Raw genomic sequence first — 12,524 nt, 5'->3', positions numbered from 1 at the left:
TGGAACATCTCTTTCTTTCTCTCTCTCTCTCTCTCAAATAAATAAATCTTTTAAGTCTGTGGGAAAATGGAATTAAAAGTTTGGAAAGCAGGCATTCATCTTAGTGGTTAAGATATCCACCAGAGTGCCTGAATCTGATTTCTAGCTCTGGCTCCTGACTCCAGTTTTCTGACAGTGCAGACTCTGGGAGGCAGGACCCTGGGAGGCAAGAATGATGGCTTAATTAGGTTCTGCCAGCCATGTGGGAGACCAAGATTGTGTCCCTAGCTGCTGGCTCAGCTTCAACAGCTGCAGGCATTTAGGGAGTAAACCAGCAAATCAAAGTTCTGGTTCTCTGCCTCTCAAAAATAAGTTTCTTTTGCTGCAAACAAACCTTTGAACCCATGCAGTCTTTTTATAACAGGCATTTCCACAAACTTTCTGAAGTACTCTTGCATGTGCCAGTATTTTGAAAGTATTTTAACTAATCTTTTTATTATTTATTTTTTTAAAGATTAATTTATTAGAAAAACAGAGTGTGGGGAAGGGGTGGGGGGAGAGGGAGTGACGGGGAGAGAGAAATGGGGATGGGCCAGGCTTAAGCCAGGAGCTCCATCCAGGTCTCCATGTAGGTGGCAGGGGCCCAAATCTTCCACAGCTTTTGCTGGTGCATTAGCAGGGAGCAGTACTAAAGTGGAGCAGCCAGGACTTGAACTGGGACTACATGAGATGCTGGCATCACAATGCAGGCCCCTCATTTAATCTTTTTTTTTTTTTTGACAGGCAGAGTGGACAGTGAGAGAGAGAGAGATAGAGAGAAAGGTCTTCCTTTGCCATTGGTTTACCCTCCAATGGCCGCCGCGGTAGGCGCGCTGCTGCCGGCGCACAGCGCTGATCCGATGGCAGGAGCCAGGTGCTTCTCCTGGTCTCCCATGGGGTGCAGGGCCCAAACACTTGGGCCATCCTCCACTGCACTCCCTGGCCACAGCAGAGAGCTGGCCTGGAAGAGGGGCAACCGGGACAGGATCGGTGCCCCGACCGGGACTAGAACCCGGTGTGCCGGCGCCGCAAGGCGGAGGATTAGCCTGTTGAGCCGCGGCGCCGGCCCCTCATTTAATCTTTACAACAAACCTATATGGCTAATATTATACCATTATATAAAGTAAGAAAATGAGGTTTGAAGACTCGATAACTTGCTTGAAGACTCGATAACTTGCTTAAAGTCATAAGTTTGTAAACAGTGTGGCTAATATGATAGCTCAGGTTTCTCTGATTCTAGCCTAATCTAACTAACTAATCTAACTATCAAGATGTTAATATTTTTCTGTGGCGTTGCAGGTAAAGCCACCACCTGCAGTGCCGGCATCCCATATGGGGACTGGTTCAAGTCCCAGCTGCTCCACTCACTTCCAATCCAGCTCTCTGCTAAGGCCTGGGAAAGCAGTAGAAGATGGCCCAAATCCTTGGGCCCATGCACCCACATGGGAGACCTGGAAGAAGCTCCTGGCTTTGGATCTGCAAAACTCCTGCCACTGCAGCCAAATGGGGAGTGAACTAGCAGATGGAAGACCCCTACCCCTCACCCCCATGGGCACAACTCCTTCCGTTGCAGCCAACTGGGGAGTGAATTAGCAGATGAAGACCTCTCTCTCTCTGCATAACTCTTTCAAATAAATAAATAAATCTTAATAAAAAAAATACTTTTCTTTCTTTCTTCAGCCTCCTTCTACCCAACCCACTAATATTCCCTCTATGATTCCTTATTGGCCATCTTTTCAATCCATTTCTTTTTCTTTTTTTTTTAATTAATTAATTAATTTATTTATTTATTTATTTATTTTGACAGGCAGAGTGGATAGTGAGAGAGAGAAACAGAGAGAAAGGTCTTCCTTTTTGCTGTTGGTTCACTCTCCAATGGCCGCTGCTGCCGGCGCATCTTGCTGATCCAAAGCCAGGAGCCAGGTGCTTCTCCTGGTCTCCCACGCGGATGCAGGGCCCAAGGACTTGGGCCATCCTCCACTGCCTTCCCGGGCCATAGCAGAGAGCTGGCCTGGAGAAGGGGCAACCGGGATAGAATCCGGCGCCCTGACGGGAACTAGAACCCGGTGTGCCAGCGCCGCAAGATGGAGGATTAGCCTGTTAAGCCACGGTGCCAGTCTTCAATCCATCTCTATCACAAACTTATTCATAAAAGAATAAATCCTGCCAGCTGTATCCCCAAAATATAACCTTCTCAACACTGCAGATACTATTACCCTGGCATTTCTCTCATAGAGATTACTGTATTAACAAAACTTTTTTTTTTAAAGCTTTATTTATTTACTTAAAAGGCTGAGCCACAGAGAGAGGAAAGACAGAGGTGGGGGGGGGGGGGTTGATATCTTCCATCCACTAGTTCACTCCCCAAAAAGCCACGATGGCCTGGGCAGGGCCAGCCGAAGCCAGGAGCCCAGAGATTCCTCTGGGTCATACATGTGGGTGCAGGGGCCCAAACACTTGGGCCATCCTCCACTGCTTTCCCAAGCACATTAGCAGGGAGCTATTACCAAAACTCTTCAGCCCTTGCCCCACTAGTTCACTTTCAACAAAGCAGTCAGAGTGGCCTTTTGGAAACTTAGAACAGATCACTTTTATTCAAAAACCATCCACTGATTTCCTATTTCATTAAAGTGATAAAGCCAGCTTCCCTGTCTTCTCTCCACTGACAGTAGCTTTCATGATACAGCACTTCATGCCTGAAAAACATATGCCTGCTCCAAGTTCATGTTCACTTCCTCCTTGGTCAGGAGCACCTCACAGCTACTGAGCTGACCACTGTCTGCAGTGGTGCTCAAAAGACCAGAGACACTGACAGATAAATACCTCAGCAGGATGGCAGTCCCAAGTCCCAGCTTCCAAACCAGTGCCATTTCAAGGGACATTAACACAGCAGCCAAATTCATTGGGACTGAGGGTGCCACGGCTCACATGGCTGGCTCTGAAGCTGGGATTGGAAGCCTCATCATTGCTTATGCCAGGAACCCCTCTCTAAAGCAGCAGCTCTTCTCCTATGCCACTCTGGACTTTGCACTCTTGGAGCCCATGGGGCTGCTTCACCTGATGGTGGCCTTTCTCATCCTTCTCACCATGCAAAGGAGTTGTCTCCATCTCCCAAAGTTCTTTGTCCAGTGTCTCATCTGCCCTGTATGTTTCTCTACTTTACTTTCCCAGGCAGCCTGGGGAAAAGCGTTTGGCTCAGGGTTTGACAGAGAGAAGACAAATAAATACTGTATTAATAAGAAAAAAAATAAAGATATAAAAGCCAGAGTCCTATAGACCCTGAAGAATCTGCCCTCCCCTCTCCCACCATTACATTTTATTACCATTGCTCACTGCTAAGCCAAATTGGTCTCATACTATTCCTCTAACACACTGCACATGGTTTAACTCCTTTACCTCTAATTCTTTGCTTAAACATTCTTTTCTCAATGAGACCATACCTAGTCATTCTATTTTTTTTTTTTTTGACAGGCAGAGTGGATAGTGAGAGAGACAGAGAGAAAGGTCTTCCTTTTGCCGTTGGTTTGCCCTCCAATGGCCGCTGCAGCTGGCGCGCTGTGGGCAGCGCACTGCGCTGATCTGAAGCCAGGAGCCAGGTGCTTATCCTGGTCTCCCATGGGGTGCAGGGCCCAAGCACTTGGGCCATCCTCCACTGCACTCCCGGGCCATAGCAGAGAGCTGGCCTGGAAGAGGGGCAACTGGGATAGAATCCGGCGCCCCGACCGGGACTAGAACCCCGTGTGCCGGCGCCGCAAGGCGGAGGATTAGCCTGTTGAGCCACGGTGCCGGCCTTAAACTACTATACTCTTGTCATGGTAATCCCTTATCCCCTTTCTCTACAGACACTATCACCATTTGACATCCTATAAATTTTACTTATTTACTGTGCCTTCCCTCCCTAAAGTGTAAGTTCTATGAGAGTAAGAATTCTGTGTTTTGCTCACTGCTGTATCCCCAGCATTAAGGTAGCTGGTACATGGCCCAAACAGAGCTTATCACCTTCTCTCCCGCACAAATTCACTGTTTCTCTTCCTCCTAACCTGAAAGTATCATTACCCAAACTTTGGAATCATTTCTCCCACATCTAGCTGATCTATACTTAGAATTTTATAACCCAAATTGCCTTCAAATTTATTCCCATTCTGATAGCCACTGCTCTATTTCAGATCTTAACAGTTTATTCACTTGACAAATAGTTACTGAGTACCTACTGTGTGTTAGCATTATCTTAGACACAGAAAAATCATGAGCTAAACAGAAAGCAACCCTGCCCACATGGAACTTACAATCTAGTAGAGACCAAGACAATCAAAGGCCATATATACAGTGTTTAACTGGTTAAAAAAAAAAAACTGCAGAGTCCTATAAAGATATACAAAACATGGCCTGACCATGTGTGTAGATCGGGAGAACAAGAAAGGCTGCCTTGTGTAAACATCGGACTTCTATCTGAAGGATGACCAGGAGTTAGGTAACTGGACAAAGGTGTAGAGGAGGGAGGGTGGCAAGAGTACAGCAGCCCTAAGAAAACTCCAAGTGAGGCCGGCGCCGTGGCTCAACAGGCTAATCCTCCGCCTTGCGGCGCCGGCACACCGGGTTCTAGTCCCGGTCGGGGCACCGATCCTGTCCCGGTTGCCCCTCTTCCAGGCCAGCTCTCTGCTGTGGCCAGGGAGTGCAGTGGAGGATGGCCCAAGTTCTTGGGCCCTGCACCCCATGGGAGACCAGGAGAAGCACCTGGCTCCTGCCATCGGATCAGCGCCGGCCGCAGCGCGCTACCGCAGCGGCCATTAGAGGGTGAACCAACGGCAAAGGAAGACCTTTCTCTCTGTCTGTCTCTCTCTCTCACTGTCCACTCTGCCTGTCAAAAATAAAAAAAAATAAAAAAGAGGGGAAAAAAATAAAAAGAAAGAAAACTCCAAGTGAAGTGTATGTAAAGCACTTGGGTTCCAAGAAAGAGAAGAGGTAGGTAAGATTAAGAATACAAATTTTGCAGGGCCAGCATTGTGGTGTAACAAGTTACTTCTGCAAGGCTGGCATCCAGTATGGGTGCCAGTTTATGTCCTGGCTGCTCCACTTCCGATCCACCTCCACGCTAATTGGCTGAGAAAGCAGTAAAAGATGGCCCCATATGGGATCCTGGTACCGCAGGTGGAGGCTTAGCTCACTATATCACAGCGCTGGCCCAAAATAAATTTTAAAAAGAATATAAATTTTGGAGACAGACTTCCTGGATTTGATAAACCACTTATTAGCTGTGAAACCTAGATCAAATTCCTCACTACTCTCTCCAATTTCATTTTTTTCTTTCAAAATTAGGGTAATACAGGTATTTACCTTTTAGAGTTGTAGTTAGAATTAAATCAGTTAATGTATACAAACAGCTTCAATTAGTGCTTGTCACATAATAAATGTTTTGTAATTGTTAGCAGTGAATGAACACAGCCTTTCTGAGGAAACAATATAAGGCTACTACAGTTGGGAATGTGAAAAAACAAACTGGAGAGATTGTCAGTGATATAATTTTAAAGGTTTGAAGCAGGAAGCTGCCACCTACGGCACCAGCATCCCATATGTATGCCATTTGGAGTCCAGGGATGCTCCACTTCTGATCCAGCTTTCTGCTGATAGCCTGGGAAAAGCAGCGGAAGATGTCCCAAGTCCTTGGGCTCCTGCACCCTATGGGAGACCCAGAAGCTCCTGACTCCTGGCTTTGGATCAGCCTAGCTCCAGCCATTTCAGTCATTTGGTGAATGAATCAGCAGACAGAAGATCTCACTGTCTCTCTCTCTCTGTAACTCTGCCCTTCAAATGAATAAATAAATCTTTTAAAAAATAAATAAAGGTTTGAAGAAAGGAAAATGACTACTATAATAAATATCTAATTGGCAAAATCCCTATCCCACTAGATCCCATTTTCCATACTGCCAAAAGAAACTGATCACATCAGAAGCTTCTTAAACTTCCAAAGGCCTACTATGACTGATAAGAGCCAGAACTCCTTACACAACTTAAGGCCTTTTTCAACACCACTCTGATTTACCTTTATAGTCACACAGTTCACTTACTTTCCTTTCAAACTTTCTTTGACCACCAAAACATATATGCACTTTATGTTTCAATAATACAAAGATAACACTGTTCTCAACACTCTGACATCACTACGCCCTTCTCGTTCTCTCCTCTGAAATAGTTCCTTTTCTCATGTTTGACTGGAAATCTAGTACTATTAGAATTCAAGGGGCTGACATTGTGGTGTAGCAAGTAAAGCTGCTGCCTGTAGTGCCAGCATCCTATATGGGCGCCGGTTTGTGTCCCGGCTGCTCCACTTCCGATCCAGCTCTCTGCTATGGCCTGGGAAAGCAGTGGAGGACAGCTCATATCCTTGGACCCCTGCACCCACGGGGGAGATCTGGAAGAAGCTCCTGGCTTCAGATTGGTGCAGCTCTGGCAGTTGCAGCCAACTGGGTAGTGAACCAGTGGATGAAGACCTCTCTTTCTCTCTGCCTCTCCTTCTCTCTCTTTGTAACTCTGATTTTCAAGTAAATAAATAAATCTTAAAAAGAAAAAAAAGAATTCAAGACATTTTCATCCACACTTCAGTCTCTTTCCAATTGTATTAGAATGACTGCATTTCTACAAAATCTCTAAATATTTGTAGCTGACATGGACTTACCTAAGAACTCAGATAGATAATAGTTTTCCTTCCTATTTCAAAACTTATTCCTTTCCTCTGAGGTCCCATACTAAAGCCCTAAATTCTCTTTACAAAAATGGGGGTGGAAAAATAAACTTTAAAAGGCAATACTACCCCAAGTCAACCCAAAAGTCAGGATCACTCCACCAAGATCACCAGTGGAACCTAGAAGTCAGAATTAAAGGCATAGGTTCTTAACCAGAGGTCCATGGACTCCTCAGGGCTACAAGGTAGTTTTAGGAGGCCCCTCAAATCGCATGCAAAGTATGTACATGTCTTTTTCTGGGGAGAGGGTCCATACCTTTCATCAGAGTTTCAAAGATATCTGTGACCTCCAAAAGGTTAAGAAGTGCTCTAGAGAAAAAGCAAAGACAAGCAAATGTGATTAAAGAGTGAGTCCTATTTAGGCTGCCAGGAGTGCCTCAAGTTCTCTTAGACTGTGATACTTGAAATCAGTCAGAGGACATTATGTAAAATTGACTTGTCTAATCAAATACAAATGTAATATAGACCTGACAAATACAGATATGATGGAAGGGAGTACTCCATATACCAACATAGAATTCATAAAGGCAAGTATTGGGTCAGCTGATAATTTACTCTAGGGGTTTCAAAAATGAGACAAATAGGAAGAAAATATTAGATCTTACATTCATATTTTCTTTTTATCACACTCATTTAAAAATTTTTCTGTGTGTTTTATAACATACATAAAACAGTACAGAAGCATATAATTTATATTAAAAGTGTAGAAAATGTGGTTGCTCTTTCTTCACTTGTCATAAATATTAGAAGACCACTGACACAATCTATACATTTCAGTTCCACCATTTTAACAGTAACTCCAAAATATCACAAAAACCTACTAGAGTACAGTTTAGAATCCAAGAGTAAGAAATACATCAGCTTTCACAGAAAGGCTAATTTGGTGTCAACTAATAAGTGGCTAAGGAAACTATCTCTCCTTACTCTTAATCCATTTACCTAAAGAAACAAAAAAACAAAACAAAAAAACCCCTCATCAAGCCTTAAAGGATCAGTTTTCAGTTTCTGCTGAACCAGCCTTGTTGTCCAAGGTTCCCAGGATGATGTGACCAAAACAGCTAGTGGGAAAACTACTGGTGAACACGCAAGGAGACAACCAATAACGATAAGCTCTTAACTCACCCTAAAAGAAATTACTCTCTTCTTCCAGGAGCATAAGTTATGAGAAAGCTACCAAGATTCCCAACAGACACAACTTAAAATCTCGTGGCTTCAGAGTGTCACCCAGTGGTGACACCAAGAGATGCAGGGTCCATCTGCGATATGAAACAGCACAGAGGAAAATCGTTTTCTCACAATATTGCAGCTCTGAGGACAGGGGGTTGGCGTGAGGCGAACGCGGGGGGGGGGGGGGGCAGAACCGAGTGAAAAACCTCGAAACACTTTTAAATCTGAGGGGTCTTTACTTTTCCTCATTCTAGAGGCCTCCTTAACCTCAGGTTTTTACGGGGGGGGGGGGGGTCTCTCTTCTCCAGGCCGCCCCCAGGCTTCAAAATTCGCCCCGGGGGAACGGACCACCGCCTAGAAAAAGGGGATGGGAGCATTTTCTGGATCGTATTTGGTACGTATTCCCACAGAAGTACACAAAAACGTCATGAGAATCTTAGCTCTGGACAACATGGGAAAGCATCCACCCAGGGAAGAAAAAGGGCTCCCGGGTCCGGCGTGGGGCGAAGAGGAGGGACCACTGACGTAACGCAGCTCTGACGAGAAATGAGTAGAACAGGTAGAAGGCACTAGCGCGACCTGGTGGGAAAGGGTGGCTGACGATACAGTGATGGAGAAGTGGGCAGAAATAACAAGTGAAGACAACAGTAAAACCGTGAGAAATGGGAAATGGGGGGAAGGCGTAATGGAAAAGGGAAGCACAAAGGAACTGCGGCGGGAACCGTAAAACACAGTGGAAAAGGCTGTTAGGTGAACGTATAGGAGAAAGCGCAAGCCACGCTGCTGAATTCAACCCCCAGAAAAGTCCAGCTCAGCCCTGCCCCTTCTCTACAGTACCTTCAGCTTATGGAGCTCCACTGTCTCCGCCGCCATCTTGGTGCCCCTCCACCCCGCTAGGCCCCCGCCCGCTGCCTCCGCCTCCAGGAGCTCCCGCCTAGGCGCAGAGAACCTGGACCAGCCAATCGCTGACACGCTTACTCCCACCGCGTACTATCAGCCCTTCCCATTGGCCAATAGCCGCCGTCTCTCTCCCGTCTCTCCCCGGCTCCCAAAAGGCGGAGTAGCCAGAAGGGCGGGTTCTGCATCTTCCGAAGGACAGAAATGTGGACCAACTGCGCTTCCCTACAGCAGATCACCAGCCAACAGGTAGTGGCAGCGCCGATTCTGGTCCGCCAATAGAGGGAGCGCGGCTGCAGGGACAGCCACTTCCTGGAGCCTACAGGTGGAGGAGCGAGCGCCGCGCCCCTCGCCGGACGGGCTGGTGAGGCTGGCAGGTAGGGGCCCCGAGACGCTGGTCAGTGGTACTGAGAATCTGGGGGAGGTGAGGAAGGGGCGGCGAGTAGAATACTGAGGAGGGAACGTTATATAGAGCCCTGAAAGGAACCAACGAACGCGAGAGGGAGCCTGGGAGAAGCGTGGGCTGGGCTCAGGACTGGAGTTGAGGGATTTTCAGAGCCGGCCAGAGCTCCTTCCTAACCAGGCATCTTCAGCTTTAGAGCTCAGACGGTCAGAGCCACCTAGGGCTCCGTCTGTAGAGATTTTAAGCTCGGGTCCCTTCCTAGTCCAAGCCAAAAGCCGTGGGCAAATTCTTGCGGCATCTACGCTCGAGAGAAGGAAAGAGAATGCTGACTGCTTACATGCCAAAAATGGGCGCGACAGGGCGGACAGGCCCGACAGAAGAGGTGGGGAGGCAGAAGGTGGGCACCAGCAGCAGCTTGACTCTGCCCTTCTCAGTGGTTCTGATTGCACGACTCTCAGAACTCTGCACGCTTGTGAATTCTTCACGATTCCTCATTAACTTCTTCAGCGAAGGAAAGGGAGATACTGCCATTTGCTTCTCCTTGAAGTGCATGGCCCGAGCCTAGGCTTATTCCTTCATGTCAGGGTGAGGATCAGAGTAAAAATGACCATGTCTCTACAATGTAGGGAGGGATATTCTTACCTTTTTTTCTTTTTTATTTTTTTAAGATTTACCTATTTACTTGAAAAGAGCGGGAGAGGGAGAGATCGTACATCCACTGGTTCACTCCCCAGATGGCCACAGTGGCTGAGACCTGGAGCCAAGAGCTCCATCCCGGTCCCCCCAATGGGTGGCAGGGGCCCAACCACTTGGGCCACCTTCTGCTGCCTTCCCCAGGCCCACCAGCAGGGAGCTGGATCAGAACTGGAGAGGCTGGGACACAGACCAGTGCCCATATGCAATGCCTGTACTGCAGGTGACGGTTCAACCCGCTCCACAGGCCTGTCTTCTCTTAAAAAAAGTTTTTCCTGGGTCTTTGGTTTTTCCATTCTGCATGAGAAAGTTATTTCATTCCCAATAAAGTGCAGGGGATTTGGGCTCCTTCAGAAACAATGGGGAAACACTCTGAAAGAGGGGTTCAGAGGAAACAGTTGGACTCCTGCCTGACGCCCACACTGCGGTAGGATGAACGTGGGGGTGGCTCACAGCGAAGTAAATCCGAATACGCGAGTGATGAATAGCCGGGGCATCTGGTTGGCCTACGTCATCTTGGTAGGACTGTTGCATGTGGTTCTACTCAGCATCCCCTTCTTCAGCATTCCTGTTGTCTGGACCCTGACCAACGTCATCCATAACTTGGTGAGCACTAAACCACGCCCTTGTACCCACCCCAGACCTTTCCCAACCAAAAACAAAATCACCAATTGTTTGGGGATGTCTTCCTCTTGGGCTCAAGGGCTACTTTCTGCCCCTCACACTGTCTGCTTCTCTCTTCCTAGGCAATGTATATTTTCCTACATACAGTAAAGGGGACACCCTTTGAAACTCCTGACCAAGGAAAGGCTCGGCTACTGACGCACTGGGAACAGATGGACTACGGCCTCCAATTTACTTCTTCTCGCAAGTTCCTCAGCATCTCTCCTATTGTACTGTGAGTCTATGGGAAGTAGGGGAGATGCTGGGTTAGAAAGAACTCCAACAGCCAGGTGAAGAGGCCCATAGGGAAGCTTTAAAAAAGCAGACTACTCAGGACTCTGCTTGGAACACACACATCCCATATCATCCAGTACTGGAATGCCTGGGTCAGTGTCCCCACTCTGCTTCGGATCCAGCTTGCTCCTAATGTGCACTATGGGAGGCAGTAAATGATGCCTCAAATACTTGGATCCCTGCCACAAACATGAGACCCAGATGGCGTTCCAGGCTCCTGGCTTCAGCCTGGCCTAGGCAGACTATTGCTGACTTTTGGAGTGTGAACCAGCAGATAGAAGATATTTCTCTCTCCCTCCCTCTCTTTCACTCTTTCAAATAAATAAAACTTTAAAAATATAAAAAAGAAGACTATGTATGTAAGACCCTTTGAAGATATTGTGGTATACTACTAGTTCTGAGCTTACAAAGAGCAATAAAAGAAGCATTCCTTGCTGCCTCCTTAGTAGTAGGGAAATGGAGAAGTGACTGAGAAAAGATCAAATGCAAACTAATACCAAGTGATCAAGAAACAAACTAGCATATACTCTCCTATTAAAGGTGCTGATTATCTCCTCAGCCCCTAAGTTGATAAACCTGGAATATTTTAGATATCCTAGGACTACATGCAATAAAATTAGATATTTAAAATAGAACAGGAGGCAGGCATTTGGCTTAGTAGTTTAGATGCCTACCTCCCCCAGCTGGGTGTCTGGGTTGGCTACCCAGCTCTAGCTCCTGACTTCAGCTTCCTGCTAATGTACACCCTGGGAAGCAGCAATGATGGCTCAAGTCATGGGCGACCTGGATTGGCATTGTAGCTCCCAGCTTCCTTTCCAGCATAGTCCCAACTGTTGAGAGTGTTTGGGGGAGTGAGCCAGGGAATGGGAGCTCTTTGTCTGTTTCTGTCTCTGCCTCCTAAATGAGTAATTTTAAAAATAATAAAAGACAAAGTCTTTGAGAAGGCATGAATATGGATAGGGAAAGCCAATCTCACTCCTATTTTCTCTCTTCCCAGCTACCTCCTGGCCAGCTTCTACACCAAGTATGATGCTGCTCACTTCCTCATCAACACAACCTCACTGCTTAGCGTTCTGCTTCCTAAGTTGCCCCAATTCCATGGAGTTCGTCTCTTTGGCATCAACAAATACTGAGGGGTATGACTGGAGAGCTTCACAGGTGTGGGGAAGGCCTTGGAACAAAGGGCTATAAGCATCCTTCCATTCTTCTCCATTCTGTTTTCTGTACCTTGAAAGCCTTTGAACTATACAGTCTTTCCCAAACTCCCAGGAAGGGAAGAGATTGGAAAATGGGCTCCATGGTCTAGCCCTGCTAAAGGCACCTTTTTTTTTATTTAATTAGAAAAGGTGGATGAGGCTAAGGGCCAAATCATCCTTCTCTACAGCAGGAAGTCACGTTAGGGCAGCTTTTCTGGTGATTGTGCTTCTTCATGTCTTTCACCCCTGCTACCTTCCAGCCCTGTTTTGTTGTGTATTTTCCTTACAATAAAGGTAAATTTTTTCAGTTATGGCTGCAATTTGATCAGCAGAAAGGAAGGGAAATAAATACCCTCTAAGGCTGGGGAGGAAAGATGAAATACTGACTGAATGTACAGAACTTTAAGTAAAATGTATCCCCTCTCCTTTGATCCAGTAGGAGGTGCCCTTCACT

General features: G+C 46.7%; 2 protein-coding genes and 1 pseudogene across 8 annotated transcripts in view; 2 read left to right on the top strand and 1 right to left on the bottom strand.

Moving 5' to 3' along the window:
* LOC133768722 (SAP domain-containing ribonucleoprotein) overlaps nucleotides 1-12,524 on the bottom strand; it is a 77,105-nt gene that overhangs the window by 56,662 nt on the left and 7,919 nt on the right. Inside the window, exon 1 of one of the 5 annotated variants that reach the window (XM_062203516.1) lies at nucleotides 8,762-8,826. The exons of the other annotated variants lie outside the window; for them this stretch is intronic. Within the exon in view, the coding sequence (XP_062059500.1) occupies nucleotides 8,762-8,797 (36 nt within the window). The 5' untranslated portion in view covers nucleotides 8,798-8,826. Of the gene's footprint in view, nucleotides 1-8,761; nucleotides 8,827-12,524 lie in introns of those variants that run through there. 5 annotated transcript variants of the gene reach the window in all.
* LOC133767439 (ATP synthase F(0) complex subunit C2, mitochondrial-like) lies at nucleotides 2,725-8,282 on the top strand (annotated as a pseudogene).
* ORMDL2 (ORMDL sphingolipid biosynthesis regulator 2) lies at nucleotides 8,970-12,381 on the top strand. 3 transcript variants are annotated; one of them, XM_062203522.1, is made up of 4 exons: nucleotides 8,970-9,185; nucleotides 10,349-10,523; nucleotides 10,664-10,815; nucleotides 11,872-12,381. In XM_062203522.1, exons 2-4 carry the CDS (start codon nucleotides 10,350-10,352, stop codon nucleotides 12,005-12,007), a joined length of 462 nt encoding a protein of 153 aa, XP_062059506.1. In that variant the 5' UTR covers nucleotides 8,970-9,185; nucleotide 10,349; the 3' UTR covers nucleotides 12,008-12,381. The 3 variants fall into 3 exon arrangements, with proteins under 3 accessions (XP_062059506.1, XP_062059504.1, XP_062059505.1); XM_062203520.1 differs by having other exon boundaries at nucleotides 8,972-9,198; XM_062203521.1 differs by lacking the exon at nucleotides 8,970-9,185 and having other exon boundaries at nucleotides 9,208-10,523.

This window comes from Lepus europaeus, chromosome 10 (assembly GCF_033115175.1).
Source record: "Lepus europaeus isolate LE1 chromosome 10, mLepTim1.pri, whole genome shotgun sequence".
Classification (NCBI taxonomy): domain Eukaryota; kingdom Metazoa; phylum Chordata; class Mammalia; order Lagomorpha; family Leporidae; genus Lepus; species Lepus europaeus.
The sequence above is the reverse complement of the archived record's forward strand: the minus strand, read 5'-3'. Positions and strand labels throughout refer to the sequence as shown.

Excerpts from the sequence above, each read along its gene's own strand:
- ORMDL2 (XM_062203522.1), top strand. The coding sequence starts at position 10,350 with ATGAACGTGGGGGTGGCTCACAGCGAAGTAAATCCGAATACGCGAGTG. Across the intron at positions 10,524-10,663 it reads CCAACGTCATCCATAACTTG|GCAATGTATATTTTCCTACA; the intron begins GTGAGCACTAAA and ends CTCTCTTCCTAG. Across the intron at positions 10,816-11,871 it reads AGCATCTCTCCTATTGTACT|CTACCTCCTGGCCAGCTTCT; the intron begins GTGAGTCTATGG and ends CTCTCTTCCCAG.